General features: G+C 34.7%; 1 protein-coding gene across 5 annotated transcripts in view; it reads left to right on the forward strand.

Annotated features, from left to right (window-relative positions):
- The first annotated feature begins 10,361 nt into the window (after positions 1-10,361).
- LOC132564243 (dual specificity tyrosine-phosphorylation-regulated kinase 1A-like) overlaps positions 10,362-24,653 on the forward strand; it is a 74,815-nt gene continuing 60,523 nt past the window's right edge. For 4 of the 5 annotated variants that reach the window (XM_060228911.1, XM_060228912.1, XM_060228915.1 and 1 more), the window contains exon 1: positions 16,382-17,753. In XM_060228911.1, the coding sequence (XP_060084894.1) occupies positions 17,618-17,753 (136 nt within the window). In that variant the 5' untranslated portion in view covers positions 16,382-17,617. Of the gene's footprint in view, positions 10,446-16,381; positions 17,754-24,653 lie in introns of those variants that run through there. The other variant, XM_060228914.1, reaches the window with a different exon arrangement.

Here is a 24,653-nt window from a genome sequence, read left to right on the forward strand (position 1 = left end):
TGAAAAATGAAAATAGCCCAGAAATAACGCTGGTCCAGCTGGTTTAACCGAAAAATGAAAATGGCCCAGAAATAACGCTGGTCCAGCTGGTTTAACCGAAAAATGAAAATGGCCCAGAAGTGTCTGCTTCCATTATGTCAATGTCTTCATTTTTCTGGTCAAATAATAGCACTTTTATAATTTGACTTTTGGAGTGCTGGATTTTTACCAAATTACATTTTGTATGTATAGTGCATGGATTGTATAGCTTTGCTGTATATAGATATATATATATCCTGTGATGTTGGATGATTTCTCATTACATTTTATAATTAAATGGGTGAACAATTCTGGGGAATGTTTATAAGTACTCTGTGTAAATAAAACGTAGAACTATTTTATTTATAATGGTAGTGGACAAGTTATTTCCCTTCGTCGAATCTTTTGTGCCAGAGTTCAGAAGTGATCACTTTTTGTAATATACTGCAAGATTTCAGGGGCATATGGCTTTAGAATATGTGTGTGAAAAGATGAAAATCAAATCTGTCTACTTCTGTAAATATTATACAGAAAAAAGTACCTCATTACATAAAGACCGGTAAAGTTGAAACATTAAATTCAAAACAGAATTGAAAGAAACAAACTTGATGAAAAAATCTCTCACTTTTTTTGCAATGTTTAATACTTTGTATTTATTGATTTAGATAGACTTGTAGAAATTATTGTGAATTAGATACACAAGGAGATAAGATAATATTAAAAAAACTAAATAGATAAACTGCGACAACCATTTTATGAAGGTAGTCATCAAAACGTAACACTCTAATCTTCTACTGGTTGTGTTATAAGATGAAGGTGACTGTGTATTCATCAAAACATCACACTCTAATCTTCTACTGGTTGTGTTATAAGATGAAGGTGACTGTGTAGTCATCAAAACATAACACTCTAATCTTCTACTGGTTGTGTTATAAAAAATATGTTAAGAAATTAGATTGATAAATTGCAACAACATTTTATGAAGGTAGTTATTAAAACATAACACTGTAATCTTCTACTGGTTGTGTTATAAGAATTTTCATTCTATTGACCAACCTGAAGAAAACATTCCAAAATGACCACCAGTAGTTTGATATTTATAGTAGTTGTTGATTGTTACAGAGTTCCACCAGTGGCACTTCTAAGATCACCTTCATTTCTAAAGAACTCCTTATCACAGTAATTACTATTACAATGAGGGGAATTAGTGTCACATCTGTATATTCTGGTAACATTAATTTGGTATTAAATCTACTATTTATTTTCATTTGTTCTTTAAAACTCTATTGCTAAAAAAATTTGGGTCCTATAATGGAAAATTTGTCTTTTCAGAAATTTTGTCTCAGGAATTTTTTTTTTTTTTTATTTTTACGAGTTCTGAACTTGAGGTAGATTGATCACAGTTTATTCTACAGAATAATACATTTTGTTGTGTGTGTATTTATAAACATATTGATATTCATGAGGATGGGCAACAGTTTCATAGAACATTTTCAAGAACATCAGAGAAATGTTCCATGAACCTACAAACCCTCATACAGTGTTTCATAGATGTTTTCAGTCTATGATTTACTCCATACACAAAAAGGAAATTCTCAATCACTTAAATGATTCGGAAAATTGTAAATGGCAATAATTCCAGTTCAAGTCATTTAATAATAATCTGCACACACTGTATCTAAATTCAGATTGTGACTCTTCAAATTACACAGATATATTAATAAACAATATAAAGCTGAGCTGTTTTGTCAAATGGCTTCCATTTGGGTTCTATATGTTTTATTCGGGGAACATATAGTGTTATCCATGTTCCTCTATTCCATGTCATCAACGATCAATTCTTTTCTTATTTGGTTCACATTTATCCAACAAATCGTAACATAAAGAACTTAAACAACATTGATGCGGTCATCTGTCAAGGTTAAAGGGTAGTTTTTGGACTCGGATATTTTAGTCCTGGAATCAAGCTTTCTTGTGGGACGCTCTTAGTCAGATTCTGAAAACCTGTTATATCTCTTTAGTAATGGGACTCAACCAAACTTGTTGAAATGGCATTCTGGACTTCTCGAAAAAAAACATCTTACAAAAATTTCTGGACATTTGTTACATTTGACCATTTTAGCAAATTCAACACACCATGATTCTCATTAACATTTTCTAGATACTGTAAATGCACTTTGGGGCAATATAACATTATTATTTTTGGCAGATTAGCACAGAGATGATTTAGCATTATTTTAGTACAATATTTTTCAGCACAAAAAGCATTAAGATATATGTATGTTCACAAGAAGTATTGGAGACAAATATTTGGTGTGTATTACTGTGGGTTTACAGTTATTATAGTTTATAACAGAAAAAGGATCCAGCGTCCCAATACAGGAAAATCTGTATAGCTGGTAATTCTCCTGTAGAATGGATTCTTTGGGGAATACAGAAACCAACAAAATACAGGACAGAAACCAACAAAATACAGGACAGAAACCAACAAAATACAGTCCAGTAACCAAGAAACCAACAAAATACAGGAGAAACCAACAAAACACAGGACAGAAACCAACAAAATACAGTCCAGTAACCAAGAAACCAACAAAATACAGGAGAAACCAACAAAACACAGGACAGAAACCAACAAAACACAGGACAGAAACCAACAAAATACAGGACAGAAACCAACAAAATACAGGACAGTAACCAACAAAATACAGGACAGTAACCAAGAAACCAACAAAATACAGGACAGTAACCAAGAAACCAACAAAATACAGGACAGAAACCAACAAAACACAGGACAGAAACCAACAAAATACAGGACAGAAACCAAGAACTGGACAATAATCTCAGAAGATTTTGGCAGGTATTAATGGATTTGTTTCTACATACTGGGTATATCTTCTGCAGTTAGTATAGATTGTAATTAACAAGTATTTTCCTTTTGAAAAGAGATCCTCAAGTTCCACTTACTCAGCTTATTTTATCGCTATAAATTTGATAATTTATTTGATCACCTTGCCTTGGTCATTGAATGTCATATTATGTATTACACATAACCATTGCTGTGACGTCACAAAATTCAGCACCATGTAACAACAGAGACTACAGATCAAAAATGGCTGCAAGTTTGACATTGATTTGTCTGTTTTCTACAATACAATGTATTTTGCCTGAATAATTGATCGTGTGATAGAAAGGATTTTGAACTTGTTTCTGTTCGATGTATACTTTATAAAAATCATCACTTATTATTCACTTATGCTTAGTTTAAAAAAATTTGAATTCTTTTTATAAATCATGTATCAGATGGAAACGCCTGCAAGATCCTACTGTATATCCTTGGTGAACAGAATGAAACACAGACTTACATGGATATAAATATATTAATACTTCAACTTTTGTTTGCTAAATACAAATAAAAATCACAAAGTTTTGTTGTTTTTATTTTCAGTTTGTGCTTTCAGTCATGAATTCATGCTCTGATAAGATTTATCTTTTCTCAAGAAACCAAAACTGGAGATATTCAGTATGAAAGTCTTACACAAACTTTTACGATTGTCAATTTTCTTTCTCAAATTTAATATTTTTGTTAATCCTGATGTTCTCTTGTGAATGTAAATATGACCAAACAACATCAGCAGGAAAATTCTGATACTGTTAACAGTGATTGCTGTTTTGGAACTGAACTCTGTGTGCCATAGAGAATCCATCTGCAGAAAACTACCGACAATTTAGAAGATTTTCTGCTGGACGTTCGATCTCATTTTCTTTGTATTGTCTTCCTACGAACTTGAATACATTATTCAAGTGAAAATAATAATAAAAAATTCAAAATTTCAGTTTTATACATATTTTACACTTAAGATTGCCAATTTACTGAAATGTTTAAAGGCTGCAGTCCAAAGCTGGCAACTTGATAGGTATGTGCCCAGTGAACAAGCAAGGCCATTTCTTGAGCTGGTAGCTACCACAATGAACAGCATACTGGGGACATGTGGCATGCTTTGCTATCCAGAGCAATTAGGGGAAAGTATTTTGCCGAAAGGACACGACAGCACAGATCAAACCATGGTCTCAATGTCTTGAGATGAATAGAATCTTTCACCCCTTGGAGGAGAAATAGGTAAATCTCAGACCAAGGGGAAAGATGATAAACATCTTTTACCGAGGGTTGAGATCCCCATCTCACCATCAAGGGGATGAATGATTTTTTTTCTCTTACCCTACTGGTTTGTCGTATGTGCTTTTTTTGTTGCCCCAATGCTTCATATTGTTAACGTGATTTTATTGTGACACGATTTCTGTTATTGTTACTGTGACATGTCCGTTGTTCTGATAGAATGGTCCCATCTCAACCTTAGACCAGGAAATCTCCCACCAGTAAAGTATGGATACACTTATAGAGGGCTAAGAGAAACAAACTGTCCCAGTGTCAAGATCAAACAACACTAATTATAATGTTTGCAGTCGCGATTCCCATCTTAACTCTAAGACCAGTAAAGAGTGGACACACCTGTTGAGGGCCAAGGGAAACAAACCATCCCTGTGTCGGGATCAAACAACACATTAAGTAGAGTATTCACAGTTGAACCCTTGCCTCAACCCTAGGATGAAACAAGGAAATCTAACACCAGTAAAGTGTGGATTTACCTGTCCAGCGTAAGAGAAACAAGCTGTCCCTGTGTCAGGATCAAACAACTCTCTAATGTTCACAGTCCAATCCTCTGTCTCGACCCTAGGGCGAGATGAGGAAATCTTCCATTGGTAAAAAGCATGGATTTACCTGTCTAGGCCAAGAGAAACAAACTGTCCCTGTGTCGGGATCAAACCACACACCAGCATTCTGTGAGTTATTATGGCCCTTCAGGAACAACACTAGTCCAATTGTACAGGTAACAACTTAACAGTGTCTTAATAAAACCATATAAATACAATGTATTCAAGCACAACACAATAATTTGAAATATATTTGAATATTTTATTGACAAGAAATTTTTTTTTCCTAGTACATGTATCATAGTTTCCAATGACAATCATATAACATTTTCCCCAAGAATCTAACCCATTCTATAACTACATTGTTATCAAGAATTTTTCTGGCATCTTGCTCCTAATAGGACACACTTCAATTGTCTTGATCGTACACATATATAAATGTCACTTTGCAGATGAAATGTCTAAGTTGAAACAATATTAGTGAAGCTGATAAATGCTCCCAGAAAAAAAAATATTTAAAAGGTCAATAATTTGGTAGTTATGAAGTTTTGGGCCCTGTATTTGGTACACTGCACATCCTCTTTGTATGACCTATGTATACACCCAGTTTCATTGTCCCAGATTACATGCAAGCAAAGTTATGCTCCAAACAAAAAAATTTAACAAAGGGCTATAACTCTGTGATTGAGGGACTGTGAACTTAAGTACACTGCACATTGTCTTAGTGAATTGTATTACGCAAAGATTCATGATCCTTGTTTGACTGTGGGCAATGTTATGTTCCAGACACGAAATGACAAATGGGCAAAGCAGTACTTATATGCTCCCCAGAAAATTTTTGTTAACTGTTGAAGTGCCTCAAATAATATTTCTTTGGTTCAATTTTAATGGTTTCTCAAAAACAACAATATTTTGTTGACATTTGATTTCCTGTATAATTAGCTAAAAAAAATCTACTGAAACTTGTTTTATCACTTCATGAAAATATGAAATTCGTGGATAAACAGTACCCACAAAATCAATGAAAATAAGTCCACCATAAAAATTAATGTTTTTTACATATTAATAACAAAGGAGGGAATATAAGTTTGTACAAAAGACACACAACTGAACAGCACCTTTCAATGCAAAGTTTGTACAAAAGACACACTAACCATAAACAATACACACATAAATAGGTTGTCAAAAGACACACACAAAGATTGCAAAGTTTGTACAAAAACACAAGTGAACAGCATCTTTCACTGCAAAGTTTGTACAAAAGACACACAACTGAACAGCACCTTTCAATGCAAAGTTTGTACAAAAGACACACAAGTGAACAGCACCTTTCAATGCAAAGTTTGTACAAAAGACACACAACACCTTTCAATGCAAATTTTGTACAAAAGACACACAACACCTTTCAATGCAAATTTTGTACAAAAGACACACAACACCTTTCAATGCAAATTTTGTACAAAAGACACACAACTGAACAGCACCTTTCAATGCATAGTTTGTACAAAAGACATACAAGTGAACAGCACCTTTCACTGCAATGATTGTACAAAAGACACACAACACCTTTCAATGCAAATTTTGTACAAAAGACACACAACACCTTTCAATGCAAATTTTGTACAAAAGACACACAAGTGAACAGCATCTTTCAATGCAAAGTTTGTACAAAAGACACACAACTGAACAGCACCTTTCAATGCAAATTTTGTACAAAAGACATACAACTGAACAGCACCTTTCAATGCAAAGTTTGTACAAAAGACACACAACTGAACAGCACCTTTCAATGCAAATTTTGTACAAAAGACACACAACTGAACAGCACCTTTCAATGCAAAGTTTGTACAAAAGACACACAACTGAACAGCACCTTTCAATGCAAAGTTTGTACAAAAGACACACAACTGAACAGCACCTTTCAATGCAAAGTTTGTACAAAAGACACATTTCAATGCAAATTTTGTACAAAAGACACACAACACCTTTCAATGCAAATTTTGTACAAAAGACATACAACTGAACAGCACCTTTCAATGCAAATTTTGTACAAAAGACATACAAGTGAACAGCACCTTTCAATGCAAATTTTGTACAAAAGACATACAAGTGAACAGCACCTTTCAATGCAAATTTTGTACAAAAGACTCACAACTGAACAGCACCTTTTGATACAAAGATTGTACAAAAGACATGAAGTGAATAGCTTTAATACAAAGTTCATACAAAAGACAATGAATTAAATTGCATCATGTAGCTGTTTCATCTTTCGAGGATTTGTCAATGATGCCAAGGACCTCACGTTTTAAACCAAGGGGCGGCTGAAGAAAATCAAAATTGATCAAAAGTAGAAAACATTGGGTATCTGTTCATGCTCTGAAATAAGACTAGTGTTGTATATGGCAGTAAGCCAGTGTAGGGTGAGAAACCAAGTTTTATAGCCACTCTACTTGTCAAGGGTGTTCAATACAATACTCTTCTTCTGAAAGAATATTTAACAGTGTAATGAACACCCTTGGCAAGCAAAGTTGAATCTTTACAGTTTCATCAGACATGAGATCCTGTGCTGAATTTTGTCCTGCAGTTTTAATAAGCCCACCTTCCTGCTAATGGAAAAATATCTAATGTTGAAGGATAAATATAACAGGAGTTAAATGGATTATTTCATGTTTCATATATTGTCATCTGTAAACTTTTGCTGAATAATTCTACTCCTCCCAAATAGCTGTATGGATTTCAACGAGACTTTGAATGAAACATCATTGCTTAAGGACAAATTGCAAATAAGCATACATCTATCAAAAACCCATTCAAACCCATTCATTTCTATTGCAGTAGGAATGCAAACTGGAATTATAGCAAGTTAAAGTGACTTCTGAAGCAAAAGGTGTGGGGCCCTATAAAGGATATTATATATTTTGTTCCCAAATCCAACTTCTCATAAAAGTACGGACAGAGTGCAACCACACTTGAGTCTGAAATACCAATATGTAAGGGTGAATCTTTCGAATCAAAGATGATTTGACCTGTGACAGAGAGGTAGGAGCAAATAGAGAAAAAATATGCCAGTCACATTTAAAGTCATCTTTTCCTGAAGACATCAACAGATGTAACCAAAGCTGGTCGAAAAACATCACTTGGACAAGAAAATCATGGTTAATTCATCTGACCCATGGTTAAAGATGACCTATTGCCATCGTGCTTTGTCTACCATTTGTAACAGATTTCAACCAATTTTTGTCTTAATTGTTGCAGGGCGGATGCGTAATTTATATAAATGAAGATTTTTAAGACCCCTTTGGGCCATGGGTTGAGGTCTGTTAGGGGAATTTGGAAATGACGTTTTCAGATTCTTCTTTTGTGAAATGGTTGATGCATTTTCAAGAAATTTTGGGCCGATAAAAACCTTGAAATGGAGAAAGCTTGTTTAGCATTGCTGTAACATACAAGAAAGTCTATTACCAACAAAAGTCATTGATTTTCATTTCACTTCTGCACTTAATAAGTGCTGGTGAGGTATCGCTTTTCAGGTCTGAATGCCAAAGGTTAAAATCACATTTTCAAATAATAGAAAAACAACATAGAAAATTGAAATTTTGATAAAACAAGAAGCAAATTATGAATGAAAGAAAATTTACATGGAAACTCCTGAAAAAGTATGAAGAGAGTAAGACCAGGTGTTGCGAAAGGGTATGTATTTTTTCTGATATATTGACAACATCCACAATACAATCCTTGTCAACCAATGTAAGCAATGTCATATTCCCAATTTGAACAAGTTAAGAGCAACAGAACCACCAAGCTTACTAACGAGCAAGAATAATAAATCCCCAACTTCATATTGCACAAAGAAATAGATAAGATCATTACAACAAACACAAAACTTCCCTAATAAATCCTCATCAACCTGCATCTCCTGTATATTGTGAGATTATCTGTCCGCTGTTAGCTTCTTCCATGCAAACATGATATTGTGAGCAAGCTCTCCAATCTAATGTAGACTCAAGAGATTGTGAGAGTAGGAATGTTGCTATCTAGAAATGGGAAATTCACAGTAAGAACAATGTAATCATCATGCATAAAGAAAATGAAGTTTTGAGTAACGATTGCAGTTAATCATCTTCATCACTCTTGCTCAAACTTAAATTTCATGACAATGAATAAAAAAATTATCAAAAGGTTCAGTGATTCAAAATTTTAGACATTGGGATTGCTTTGTCAATCAGGTCAAAGGTCAAGGTAGATCCTACTATTAATAGATAACTAACATTACATGCATGAAACTCTGATTTGAAAGTACATTTTTCATGAAGTCAAATATTTACAATGATAACAGTGTTACAAACATAAAAGAAATTTATAATAACTTTTAAAATATATCTTAAAAGTTTACTCTGACAATTTATGCCGACTGAAACATGATTTCTAAAGATATTGATTATAAACATTTAATCCTACATGATATTACGTGTCAGAACTTTTTTCTAGTTTGATAGGTTGAACTTCTGACCAGTAAGCCAGAGGTCCTGGGTATGAATCCTACAACCTCTGTTACATTTGCACCTATGTAGGGACATGGAACAATACTTTCACAATCATCGCTTTAACACCTAGAAATTTTCAGACAAGTTACTTGCTGGAGGGAAATGCAAAGTACATGGCAAATACTAGTCACAATATACCATTCAGCAAAAGAGAGTTTCTATTTAGCACAAATAGCTGAACGTTGGACAAATAAACCAGTAGCCCAAGGTTTGAGTTCTGGGGGAGGCAGTGGAATAAATTGAAACAGAAATTATGTCCAAATACATAATAGGAATAGTTGTGCAATTCAGACAAAGAAATGAAAACATCTGTTAAACTTGACTGTACAATGGTAAGTTTATAGCAGCGGTTAACTAATGACAATGGAGTTCCTTAATTGACATTGATAATTAGTGGAGATTTGTAGCTATTTTCATCTTCAGCTCATTTTTTTCCATCAAAATTTGACTTCAAAGTCTCCTCTATGCTGTTGTATGCTTTGCAAAATAATTTATTGATGCATTTTGAAAGAACGATTACACAATATTAATTTTCTACGAACCAAATTTATAGACCCGTGATGCTTATAAATAGATTCTGATGCTGACCTTCTTCAAAAGGGACTTTGCACAGGTGAGTCTCGAACTGCATTGTTACTGTACATTTAATCAATGCATTTCACTGCCATGAAATACTTTCCGTTCACTTACTACCTTTAAATATTGATTTAGATGGGATCCTACATTAAATACGCGTCAAATCATGTCAGAACGAGCACTGTTTTCCCCAAACGACCCTCTAAGTTTTGACGTCACTATAGCAACTGATGTGTAAATCAGAGGTCAGCTAAAAATAGGCACGCGGTTCGCTGTTTCGCCGACGGTCCGCCATATTGGATACGAAGATTACCGACCGTTGTCTCAGACAAAGTATTGATCGAAGATGAATTAATTTTCCATTTGCATACTCGAATATTCCTGTGATGGATAGACGTCTACACAGGTGAATTGGAAATGAAAATAAATTCCTTTATAACGCACCATTTTCAAATCTCCCGTTTGCGCGCCATTTTGTGTTGCCTGGATCGTCGAGGGAGGTCAAGTCTGACTTGTGGACTGTGAAGGTGTTTTACACGTAATATATTGTGATATCACGCATCAGTTAATTGCCATCACGGAGTCCGTATTGACACAGTAAGTACCAAATTGATCAATATGTATAGTTATTGGCACAGACATGGTTTTCCACCATTTGTTTACGATCGTTACATGTTTCATTCATTCATTCTGTCTTCATCAGGGATGGATAAATGCTCGATAATATTTCTGTAAATACATGTTTTTCAATCTTGATACATATCATGATACATATTTCGTTAGTGATACCCACGGAACTCAATGCGAAACTGAATACTCGCATATGTTTTATAACAGAATATCTCGTATTCAAGCACATGTCTCCGTAATGTTTTGGTTCAGACATGTTTTGAACTGTTCCGAGAATAATCAGCCAGACATGTTTGACAATTTAGGTTTATTTCGAGGGTCCTGTCATCACATATCGTTTCAAACCGTTACCATTACTTAAAATACTATGTCAGTGTCAACACTGTGTGACGGTAGGTTCATATTGATGTCGTTTATTATTTAGAAATTTGTTTTATCCGCCACTGGGGATAGCGGAAGTTTTCATGTGGTACCTTGTCACGCGGTCATTTCACAGGGACGAAGGGAGATAACTACAATCAAAATAGGTTCAAAACTAGATCAGAATAACATCAACATCATCAGCAATGACACATAGGTGACTTCATCGTACGTAAATAATCGTTAATGGTATGGCAATATTCACGGAATGAGATATGTGTCATAGCAATATGACTATATTTGAAGTTTTTGAGAGGTTGAAATTATAAGTATTGATTTTCTCATCTGCTGAAAATTCTAATGAATTGCTGATCAAAGCCACTCAAGTTCATCTGTTAGTAAATATAAAAATACAAATTATTCAGCATTTGTTTTAGATTTTTATTTTATTTTTTTCATATAATGAAATTATACGTTTATTCATTGAGTGTTATCTTTTATTGTTGTCATGAGTGATAGGAAAATATAATGCATCTTGTACTGTAAAGTATGATGTTAATTAGATTGGAGAATTATTAGATTCTTGATGGAAAACCTTTCACATTTTTCTTTGAGATCAGTTGACTGATTTATTGGTCTTAAGCGACCAATAATGTTGTTAAGTCAACCATTCTTGTTTCAATGGATTTAACCATCTCTTATGGTTTTCTTTTCCGTATGTAATGTCTACACCAGTGATTTTGTGGATTTTGCTGGTGAGTCTAGAGCACATTTTCAGAATTTTGCTCATTCCAGTTACAAGGAAATATGGTTGGGTTCTCAGGATAAAAGGATGTGTCCAGGATTCATATTTTGTTCAAAAAAAACTTTGCTACTTTACTAGCTAGGTTGTATAGTATAGATTGATTAAGTTTTCAGGGTTTTTTGTTTGTTTTTAGTTGTCTTTCTCCCTTTTTTTTCATTCATTCGCTGACAGGTTTTTCATCTTGCGACTCCTCACGGTTATCTCACCGATGAGCGTCAGTGTTCTAGCGACGTTATAAGCACACAGCTGTATGCTGTGTCAATTTCATTCCTTTAAAACAAGCTTTGAACTGAAGGACCTTGAGTCCATGAGGTTTTGTGGTAGACTACTTCATATGATGGAGTCCAACAAAGTTTACTGAAAAAATATCCTTGTCCAAATTTAAGGTCATGTGGTATAAATTTCTTACAAGAAGTCACTTCTTCGCAGTAACAAAGATGCAGAGGAGTCATCATAATTGGCTTAGAGACTTTTGGGATGAATTCCAACAAAAGTTACAAAAAGAAATTACGTCGATATATTTGGCCAAAGAGGTTAAATTTCTTAGAAAAGTCAAACAACTACTTAAAGGCACAGAATCATCATAATATTTGGCTTAAAGGTTTCTTCCCATGTTGAAGTCCAGCAAAATTTGCAAGGAAGAATGACCTTAACCCTTATTCAAGGTCACATAGGTAAAGTTATTTTGATTAAACCCCCTAAACAAAGTTGAGGGTTAGGGAAGGTATACTAGAATCAACCTGTCTTGCCTGTTCGTCGTTGCAAATATTGACCAGGGAACTCCTAATATCATTATATAGGACCATGTGTAGATGTTCATGAGACTTTTTTTTATGAAAATTTGGTTGCCACAGTAACTGAAGACTTTGCATCTGCGGGCGTTATTAGTTATCCTCAGAATGTTGGTTGTAGATGAATAACATTTAATCTAGATTGTATTGTGAAAGTATTGAATACCAAATGAGTGGTACAGGCACATTGGGCCTGTTGTTTTTATAATTGCTGTTGGAGGGGGTGGGGAAGTATCCATGAAAAATGGAGAAAGAAAACTTACAGTTTGCTGTGCTAGTCTTCATCAAGTTTCACATTGTTTTATTTCCTAGATATATTCCAAACTTGCTCGTATTTGACATATGAAAAACTCTGAAGAACTCAAAGTCATTAGTTTGACTCTTATTCATCAAAACGCAGCAATGATTACAATCCTGTCCCAAACAAATTAGCTGAAACTCACATTTTCACCAAGAAATCTTCATGTAAGACCAGAATGTTGTACTAATAGAATTCTGATGGGACTCAATTTCTGAACTTACTTTAAAATTTTCAATTGTGGGACTCAATAAAGACCTCATGAAAACAAACAGGTAATGTAATGTTATTTTCTGCCATGATCTTTCTCTTAACATTGCCTACCATATTTGTCAAAGCAAGAGCCAATTGTTCATATCGGGAAGCGGGGCTGGGGGGGAGTTATTTCAATTATTTTTTTATTTTTTTTTTTTTTTTTCATTTTTTACATGACCTGTCTAAATTGAAACTTGACAGCAATATCTCATAGCAATAACTCTAGATTTAATTAATCAAAAAATGATATTTTAAATTATCTCGGAAATGCTTGTACACATGTTTTATGAATGGCCAAAAACAATTGTCAATCACAGAAGACTTGATGAAAATGGCACCTCTGTTGTATAATTCATGAACTAAAATGTAAAACTTTTCAGTCAGAGAGCTTTACAATAGTGTTGATAGTATGTGTTAAATTTGAGTAAATCTCACTGTCTTCAAGTAAATCTCCCTGTCCTGGTATGTTTCTACGGGATGATAAATCACTGCCTTGAAAGGAATCATTGACTGTTGGTCTTTTAGAGTTACGTCAAGCAGAAGGGATGATCTTTCCCAAAAGCAACCCTGTCTGTCCCAAAAAGAAACAATGCTTTCCATTGTCTGTGTTCATTGGTTTTCATAGCTTTTTTAAAATTTTTTTTTCCTTTTAAGGACTTGACATGTGTTTATCTTGAAACAGGATAAATTTTCACTACAAGCATTACAGTCATGTTATTCAAAAGATTGAACAACATTGCTCAAAATGCAATGTCAGTGGACTCATAATTTGTCAGAGAAAAACAAGACATGAAAGTATATCAATTTAAACAAAATAATTCTTTATATGGGAAAATATTCCATCCATTTCTGTTCCTATTTTCAAGGACAACAAGGACTCATATTCATCTTTATTATGCCATTTCTTGTCCTTTTATTTCATTCCCTACTTTGCAGAAAGTTTACCGAGAAATCATTAATTTTCTGAAGTTTTGTTGATTTTGTGGGAACTCTTCATCCACAATTTTATAATTGATGTCAACAGTGTAAGGACCTTAATTTATCAACAAAATCAAATATCCAGAAAAAATTTACTTTTTCTGAAAACCACAATATCTTATGGTAATAGAATTATGTCCAGTAAATTTGATCTGCAGATTTTCCAAAGGAAGCTCATGGTATAATATTTGCTGTAATTCATGCATATCTGTTTCAATAAGGAAATATATCAGGTCATTTCATTGGTTTTTCTCGGCAAAAACAGACTGTAAAAAATTCTAAATCTTGCCCAGCAGTGATCCCTGTTGATGTTTCTATCAGTTACCGCAAAGAGGGAAGTCAAAATTTTATTGATTTACATTTCCTTGGAAAATTAAAAATATAAAAATCATTTATTGGAACTTTTTTTTGTTCCAGTATGTTCAATATTTTGTTGATTTATCTTCCAATGATATATTGAAGGCCTTGTAGTTGGAGCAGAGGGGGCCAGGGTAGGTCTGTGTAAAAACTCTTGGAGAAGTTCTGAAGATTTGTATATTATTGCTCCCTACCCCTGGTGGTTTCAGGAAGCAAAGAAACAGACTGGTTTGTACTGCTGTTGTCATGTCCTTGGACAAGACACTTTATCACTTTGAATGGCATGCAACGGGCCTCCCATATGTTGTTCAGTGAGATAGCCACCAAAGTTAAAGAGGCCCACCTTAAAATGACTCTGGCTGTTCAGGGGGCAGTAACCCCAGCATAAAAAAAAACGATCTTAGGTAATGGATTTTGTGTCTGAAATGTTTGGGTCTGTCTCAATTTTTGTAATAGTTGATTTGTTCATTAAAATGTAAGGTATAAACAGAGGACAGTCAGAAGACAAGAATAATTTCGTTTTATAAGATTTTCTTGATCAATAATAATCCTGGAAGGAATCAAGGGAAAGTTGACCATTCAAAAATGAAAATGACCCTTTCATATTTCTTTTTTCTTCAACTTTTCATAGAATGGCTCCTAGTTTTCCTATTTTGACTAAAAGTTGCTGAGAATGACAGATTACTCTCAGCTCCAAATACTCTACCTGTTGGTAATTTATTGGTTGTAATGTGTACTAATGAATTAGTAAAATAGATTTTTGGCTGTGAAGAAGAAAAATTAATGTTGCCAGTTATCAAACAGTCATTTCACTGCTATCTAGTTGTCGTGATTTTCATGAATGAAATATTTGTATATATTTGGAATGACGTTAGGAAATTCAAACGAAAAAAATTGATTTCATTTTAGTATTTTTTTTTGTGCATGATTTCAAATAGGTATGATTAGTGAATTCAATAATAAGTAAATTAAATATTATAAAACCTTAAATGATTTCATTATGGTTTTGTAAATGATTGTGTCATACCTGTTTTGTACAGAAAAAAACACACTTGCAGTTTAGGAGATAAAAGAGTTTTGACCCTCCCTTTCACGTCCAGCTGATGTTGATCTTTGATCAAGGCAACTGTATAGCACATCCTCTGTCTGTTATTTCAGTCCCTCAGTCTTCATACCACACATAGCTTAGTATGTAGATTTGTAGGTACACTTATCAGCTGACTTGATGTGATATATGTTTACCCTTGAGGTACAAAAGGGGGTAAAAAAATTCACAAGTCAATTTGCAGAACTTTAAGACAAATAATTTCTTATTACATATGTCCTTCAATATTTACAAAGAATTATTTTTTTTTATAAAAAAAAGTTAGACAAATAGTTTAAGAGAAAAAAAATTTAAAAAGTTAATTTTTATGTAACTTCAGGAATATCATACTCCTTCAATTTAATCATGACAGCAAATTTAATTATGTAATTTTTAATTATAATTTTAATTACAAGGAAAAATATAATCAATTTTTATTTATGTTTAAATTGTTAATTAAATTTTAAGTGCAATAGATAAGGGTACATGTATGTAGTTTGTTTTATCTTTAAGAGACGGTTCCATTTCTCTGTGCTTGGCTAAGGACAACACAGAGGGTGTATCAGGTCTCTAGTATCTGAACTGCCAGCATACCTTCCAATGAATCCTCTACAACTCCTGTGCATGAATGTTGTCATAACAGCTCTAGTGCATGATAAATTGGTCACAAAAAGGTGTGAACTATGTCAGACAGTGACAAATCCCCCTCTGGTGGGCCCCACACTATGTATGTAGACTTCATTACATATTGACCAGACAGTCAACATAATACCGTGACCCAGATGTAAGGTTAAATTTGATTGGTGGATTATAAATAAAGCCTAGAGGCACATTGCATCCATGAGCCAATTATAGAGGCTGTGTTAGACAGTTGTCAGGCTGCATGCTTGTCGTGGAAGCTAGGAGAGTTGAGCCTAGGAGGCGTTATGATCCGCCCAGTGAAGATGTAAGCTGTATGTACAATATATGTATATGCCCTACTTTGTGATAGGGAATGTCTGTCTACCTAGCATGTAGGAGGAATTCACCTGGGCTGGACATGTGGACATCTTATCACTTAAACTGACCATCAACTTCTACCAGAGATGGCACACAGGAAATATTTTCTTTTGGGATAGATTTTCTCTCGTATGGATGAAGTAAACGGGAAGATTTATAAAAGTTTAGTGAAGAAGTCTTTGAACCTAGTACTTCTCAGTTGAGCGACTGCCATCCTTTTATGTATGGCTGGAGGAAGTTCTGATTCAGTGTACATTAGTACAAGGGTCATCTCTGTCCATAGGGCAGGGGATGTCCAGCTAGATTGTGGAATCAGTTGTAAAAGTACCATACTAGATTTGGAAAGCTACGTCTATGTTGGTCAACAGTCATCTGACTGCTGATTCCAGTCAGCTGTGTCTGTGGCCATCAGCTGATCAGGACTGGTCACTGGGAAACAGCTGATCGCAACAGGGCGGATACTACAGCTGTCGTTGTGAATATTTTTGTGATTCAAGATCACATCAAGACATAAGTGTATGGATATTACGTAAGTCATGTGATATTTATGTTGAAAACTACGGTGACATCCACGTAAATTGTGTTGGGTTTGTGATCCTGAATTGTTTAAAATGTATGAACAACTGTCAAAATATTCTGCCAAACACACTTGCCATGTAAATGACGTATAAAGAATCAGGCCAAAATTTTACAGTCACAACAACAAGACTTATTGTCATGACTTTTTAAAGTAGATGATATTGAAGGAAATTGTGCAATATTAAACTGTTGTTGTTTTGTTGTAGAACTGGTTTTGTTGTTTAGTAGGGATGTAGCACTCATTACCTGTTGGACATTCTGTTTGTAGGAGTTTTATACGAACGTGTTTCTCGAACAACATATTATTAATCGATAAAAACTGTTTTTTATGGATTTTAAATGATCTGCGTAATTCGTGGAATGTACTGAGGGGATTTGTGCAATAATACAATTTTTGTGGATTGAAGTTACCGTGTGGAACTCACCATTGTTATTGTATGGTTCTTCTGTATGGAATATTAAATCTAAACATGTATGGCAAAATGATTTGCGGGAAATAACCTGTATGGAACCTTTTCATAGAGCTTAGTCTCATGGATATATCACTCTGAATTATCAGACACTTTTGGAATTACATGTCACGACTGAAAACTCACACATCCGTACACCTGGGTAGTAATACAAGCCGTGCCCATGGTTCATGAGGGACAAGATAATCGCAACTTAGAGGACATGGATTCTGGTGTGGTAGACGAGCGACTGTTAAACAACCGTGGCCATTGGTTAAAACATGAGCAGGAATACTACAAACAGGCGATGCGACTGAAACGTAAGAAAATTTTATATACAGGTACCTCCTGTGTCAGACGTTGGAGGCTTTTAATTTTTAGTGTTACACAGAGGTTGTCATAGTTTTATAACCCAAAAAATACAACATAGTTCATAACAGAAATTTCCCAGTACCATTTAAATTACTGTCCAATGTCAGACTTTAGACATCTTTCTGTGGACAAATGTGACAGATAGCACTGTTCTTTCTTCACTTTCTCACATTTGTTGAATCCTCTACGACTATCTTCTCCGTCATAGGGATCAGCTCCTGTTTTCTGTCCCTGCCCATACAGTCAATATTGCCCTAATGTCCATGTCGTCATTGGTAACATTTTCCTTCTGGATGCTAATGACAATTTCCTTAAATACTTTCCTCTGTTGAATGAAACCAGCTTATACCAGAAACATTTTTGGCTTCTAACCCTACCCGAACAAAAACATGCCCATTCATCTGGACCCTAGCTTACCAACACTAGAAACATTTCCCCCAGTAGACCCTTATTGACGAACATCAGAGACATTCCCCACCAGACCTCAACAGACCAATGTCAGAAGATTTCCCTAAGCCAGACCCTGACTGACCATCAGAAACAGAAATATTCTTTTCCAGGCCCTTACTGACTGCTGTCAAAGACATCCCCCTCCCCAGATCTTAACTGACCAACATCAGAGACATCCCCCAGCCCCTCCAGACCCTAACTGACCAACAACAGATATCCCCCCTCTTCCCCTCTACTGCCTCTGACTGTCCAGTCATCCAGATCCTAAATTGACCAACGCCAGAACATTCAGGCCCTAAATTGACTAATACCAGAAACACTTCTCCCTCTGACTGCCAAATGTCCTTTTAGGGTCCAACACCAGAATCACAACCCCCTCTGACCATTGTCCACTCTTCCAGACCCTTACTGACCAACAGGCTACTCTATCTACAAATAACCTCTATTAGCATTAACAACCTGCAAACTAATAGTCTCTGTAAGCTTAGCATGTTTTTTATATTGGAATCTCCGACTGAACGCATTATATTGCGACAGATCTGCAGTGACGTATAAATATACTGTACAATGTCTATATGATGGTGCCAGCATGATGGAATAGACTTGAGTTCACTGTCTGGCTGACTGCAGTACAGAATCTATGTAATTATGATTTCTTAGACTTTGTCCTACGGTACACTGTTGGTGGGACAATGGTAAAGACGTAGTTTCTTAGAATCAATACGGACTGGTCAGTTGATTATGATGTATCTGTAAGTGTTAGGGGAGTGCCCAGACGTATTGTAATTTATCTCCCAAAAAGCTACAAGTAGATATTGTCGTAAATATCAGATAGTATCATGCTGAGATTTTTTTTTTTTAATTAAGTGTGATGACTTGTTGGAGTGGTTTTAATTCAGTAGAATTTACTTTAGATATGTATCATTTAATGATACTCTCCTTATGTTTACTTCTCCAAAATCAACATACGAGGTTACAATCCAAACATGTTATAATTATATGTAACCCTGATTTCACTCTTTTAAGACCTCATCTTTTACATCTAGTCCTGGATATAATCAGTATTTGTCAGAATCCACCTTGGCAATGTAAAAAAATAGTACTGACCAACATGTTCACAATGTTCAAGAAAATTGTCAACACATATAAACAAGTTGAATGAAAATTGCAAATAATTTCCTCCAAGAAGACTAATAATTGCCACACTGTAAAATCAGATATTTTCATGGGGCTGAAATTTTGTTTTCTGAAAGATATTTTAGTTGGCATTTAATTTTGTGGTTAATTTTACTCACAAAATCTGCTGCTATTAACCATGTTAATTTTTGGTTTATTTATTATTTGGTGGATGTTTAAATTTGAGATTTAGAGCACCTGTGAATTCAATGAAAATAAATCATTCACAAAATGTAATACTTATACAGTAATAAATTACAGTGCAAAAATTGATGATGATTTATGGTCTGGAGGTGTAATTACAGTTCTTTACATTGATGCAAGACTCTGAAATTTTAATTTGATAAAAATCTTTGTCTTAAAACATTTTTGATGGTTTGATTTATTGAAACTGGAAGATATTTGAATTTATGTAAATATCTTCAGTGTGTATTACAAAGGAAATCATTTACCAGTTTAACAAATTTTTTTTGTCTGATAAAGGCTTGTCAAGGGAAAAACCACATGGACAGTTCCCATGGACAGATGGCTGTATATCATGACTTGGGATATTTCCTGTGATAAAGTTTCGCACCTCTCTGATTTACCTCCTGTTGTGAGGGCAGATCAGGCTGTTAAGTGTAAAACACTTCAGCAATTACTAGGAAGAATTTCAGATATGACTTTTGCATGTTTAAAACATGTTTCGTAAAATAACATGTTCTTCTACTGAAGTTTTTGCATGTAAAATCTACAAGATATATTTTGAAATGTTTTAGGGGCATACAAACCGTACAAAAACATTTAGCTATAAACGCAGCCCAAGCTTTTTGGTCTCATTCACTGCTATGGAACATTTGTCATTTTAAAATTAAGCATGCTCAAAACCTTAAATGAAGCGATTTGGGAAACCATAAACTGCCATGGACTACTGACCCTGTCCAGGTCTGTGCTTGGTATATGAGGATGAATATGACGCAGTATTTCAGTTCAGGCGCCTGGTAAATTTTAGTCAGTAGATCACTGCTATTGAACAGCATAATACTCTGCCATAATTACAAAAGTGCAAGTAAGGCTGCTACAAAAAGCTTATCCAATATGCACAGGCAGACTATAGCTTGAACAAGTATGCATTTCCTAACCCCCCTGGGGGGCAGCTGGGTCTTCTCTAACAACACCACAGAAAACTTGGGAGTGAGGTGGAAGGTCAGAACTGGGATGTCTGGTTTCTTATCTGTCGAGGTGGGGAAAATGTTGTGGTGTAGGAATGCTGGGTAAATTTGCTTCATTGGGGTCACTGAGGACAGTCTGTGTTACAGTACATCTTAGGTCAGAGGTCAGGGAATATTAAGGTTAGCAATTATTTTTGAAGTCTATCAATATTCTATGAAGAAAAGGCATTTGGAGCTTGAAAGTTGTTTTTCAATTGTTTATTTGTGAATTTCTGTAATATTAAAATTAATATTCAATAAGTAATCAAAATGTATTGAACAGTTTTGGGGAAAAAAAGAGAACTGACTTTAAGAGAAATACTAGATTAGCCATTTATTACAGATAAAGGGACGACAGTCGTGCATTACTCTTCTCCTCTTTGAAGCCTTTTCCAGGTCAACATGACCATCAAATTGGGTTAAAAAGTGCCACATGTGGTTCAGGATGGATTCAACCACGGGCTACTGGGATCATTAATTGAGTTCATATGACCAAGCATCGTAGGTCCTTCAGAAACACTCCAAAGACTAGGTTAGGAGGTTAGGGGAGGTCATAAAACCCTTCTGTAGGAATAACTGTTGAAAGTTACATATTTATTATCATTTGAATGTGTATTGTGTGAGTTTGACTTCATCTGTGACAAGCTTAATATATGTTTCTGATTTGATTAAGATGCATGTTGTGTATTGTCATTTTGTGTATAAGGTTATCTGGATACTAATGGATATTTAGATCTGGTGAAGGTTATCCTGATCACAAGAATGGCAGGATCTGAAGTAGAGTAATGGCATTAGATTGACACAGAATTGAAAGCTTATAAGTAACTAGTTATTGTATCTTTTATCTGTGATGAGTAATGATAGAGTGAGTCCATAATAATCCAGAGTGAGTCCTTAATAATCCAGACACCAAAATTCTGGAACGCTGTCAATCACGATGTTTTTTGGTTAGGAACAGGGGATTACCATGATGCTGACTTCTTGTTAATATGTCTTATTAAGAAAAGCAAGTAAATAAAAAAAATTTTTTTTGAAAATTATAGTTTCCAGGGATGGGTAAGTTTTTGGTATAACATAGAAATCAGTGATAAAAAAATTCACTTTTGACATATTCTTCTGCTTACTGTCATAGGCTTATTATAGAAAACTTCAAAACTCGGTCACTATGACCTATATTTTAACCTTTATACATGGATGATTGTGAAAATGATGAAAAATGGTAACACGAGCCTGCCATAAGTTAGTTATTGATGAGTAAAGGCGGCAGTCGGATGGTGATAATGCTACATTAATGGTTTGTATTGCATTCATATTGACCAGGAACGGGGGAGTAACAGCATTAGATAAATATTGACAAATCATTCACCAGTTTATAGTTGTGTTTTACCTGTAGCATTATAATCATACATAGTTCTGGTGATGTCTTCAGGTTTTTAACTGTCTGAAATGCCAATCATAAACTTCCATAGTAAAGATTCTCCATGCTTAGTAGTTCTTGTCTACTAGGAATGTTTGAAAATTTTGTACTTAAGCATCAAAGAAAGTAGATTAGCACTGGGTTATGTGAAAGTAAATGAATCTTTACCTACAGTTTTAAAGGACTAGAAAGAAGAGATATATATACCAAAGCTTCATGGTTAACTCATCTTGTTTCTGTAAAGAAACATTAACCAAAGGGCACATTTTATTATACAAGACATTGATCGACTTTGGTCTCCGTGATATGCCCTGTAGTGGGAGGATAGACGTATCGACCAGTGAGGTAGTTGCCGACGACCACCAGGAGAGTTACAGGTGTACAATACAATCAATATGTTGCCAGGTTAAATCACATGCAGTTCAATCTCAGATCTGCCTAACTTTAGGTACAGAAATACAAGTGATGGTCAGCTCTAGATCTGCCTAACTTTAGGTACAGAAAAACAGGTGATGGTCAGCTCTAGATCTGCTTAACTTTAGTTTCTGAAATACAGGTGATGCTCGCCTCCAGATCTGCCTAACATTAGGTACAGAAATACAGGTGATGTTCCCCTCCGCCTAACTGTATAATTAAATTTTTGAATGTATCTTTAGTGGGATAAGATATTGCCAGGTTTCTTAATTTAACAAATTTTCCTTTATTTTATCTTGCCAAGAGGAAAGCATTACATAATTTCAGGAAATTTTCAGTTTTTCCTTAATTTTACATGATGCTTTTTCTATGGTGGTAAAGATTTTTGTGTCGCCTGCAGAGCTGGCGGACACTTAGGGACCACTTTGTCCATTGTCATGTGTTGGCGGCGTCCGTATGAAAGTTTTCCAGACTCTTTTTTGCTTATGCTTTGAGTATCAAAATGAAATTTAGTATATGGCTTCTTTTTGGAATGGTACAGATTAACTTCGATTTCCAGCTCTCTGTGACCCTTCTTTGCAGAGTAATGCCCCTTTGAACCCCTTTGAAAATTCTCTAGAAACATTGTTTTCCAGACTTTTTTAGGTTATCCTTTGAGTTATAGAAATGAAATTTGGTATATGGCTTCTTGTTGGAAGGGTACAGATTAGTTATGATTCTTGGCTGTCTGTTAGCATTCTTTGCAGAGTTATTATGCATCTTTGAAAATTCTTTGAGAATATGTTTTTTTGTACTTTTCTTGATTATGCTTAGAGTTTTTGAAATGAAATATGAGAAATGGCTTCATGGTCGGACATTACAGATAAGGGTCGATTCACAGCTTTCTTGGCAGAGTTATGCCCGTTGAACTTGGAAAATTTTCTTGGTTATGCTTCGAGTGATAAAAATGCAATTTTGTATACAAGTTCTTGGTCAAAAGTTACGCACCGAGTTTGCTTCTTGGCAGTCTGTAGCCCTTCTTGGCAGTGATATGTCACTTTGAACTTGGAAAATGTCTCAGGAATATTGCTTTGCGCAGATTTCTCTTTATGCTTCGAGTTATAGAAATGAAATTTGGTTTTACAACTTATGGTTGAATGTTGCAAATCCAGTTTGATTTCTGGTTGACCGTGACACTTTATGCAAGCAACACATACAGTTCCGAGGAACTCTTGTCTCAAGTTAAGGAAAATTTGTGAAACTGGGGCCTGACATTATCAAATATTATTACATATCGTGTTGATAATTCTAGATTTCTGGTACCCAAAATTCCCATATTAGAAATAAAAATTAACAACAAAAGCATCGGTTAAAAATTTGCATTCAGTATTTGATTATAGAAAGAACAGAGAGGCAATTAATATGCATTTTAAATAACGGTTATGAATAATTATTTTTAGCATCCCCAGCAGTGACCGTGAGAAAAAATTGCATCATCATCACTACCAACAGTGTCCTTTGTCTCTCTTAGAGGCTGCCCTCCCCCTTAGATCAATGTAGCTCATCTAACATCAATGGCCGGTAGAGTCCAGGCTGACAGTTAGGGTTTAAGGCACTAGAAATGGGTTAAACTACATCGGAATTGGGATGACATCACCAATAGAGCTGTAAAACTATTTGACAGTTAATCAGGATTATTTTGATCAATTTTATGGTGTAAAACAGTGCAGCTGTTTATATTTTTTAACTGAAACCTACACAGAAATGCAAAATATTGAACAATGAAGTCTTGTCTTTTATTATTTTCAAAAAATGTATTTATGAATTCAGTTTGTAAACAGATGTTTGTAGTGGTTGTGCTGTCCGTCCACTTTATTGACAAATGTATGTTGAGTCCAAATACCTTGTTGTTCTGAAGTTTAAATTTAAAAAAAGAAAAAAAGGAAAGAAAACCTATTAATTTTGGGGAATATTTAAGAAATTTAACAGAATATTTTAATTTGAACTCCAAATTTTGAAGAAACTAGGACAATATATGACCACAAGGGTGATTTACATTAAGACCCTTGACAGGGAGAGTAAGATGTTTTGGAAATGTAAGTGTTGATGATACCCACCATGTAAATTTAGGAAAGATAATCAGAAATGATGTCAAACTTTCAAAAATTACAATGGTAGATTATTAGATCACTGGTTTCAGATTTTTATTGAGGATATTGTTT

The sequence above is a fragment of the Ylistrum balloti genome, unplaced genomic scaffold, assembly GCF_031769215.1.
Source record: "Ylistrum balloti isolate Yb309-2 unplaced genomic scaffold, AGI_CSIRO_Ybal_v1 Utg372102, whole genome shotgun sequence".
NCBI lineage: Eukaryota > Metazoa > Mollusca > Bivalvia > Pectinida > Pectinidae > Ylistrum > Ylistrum balloti.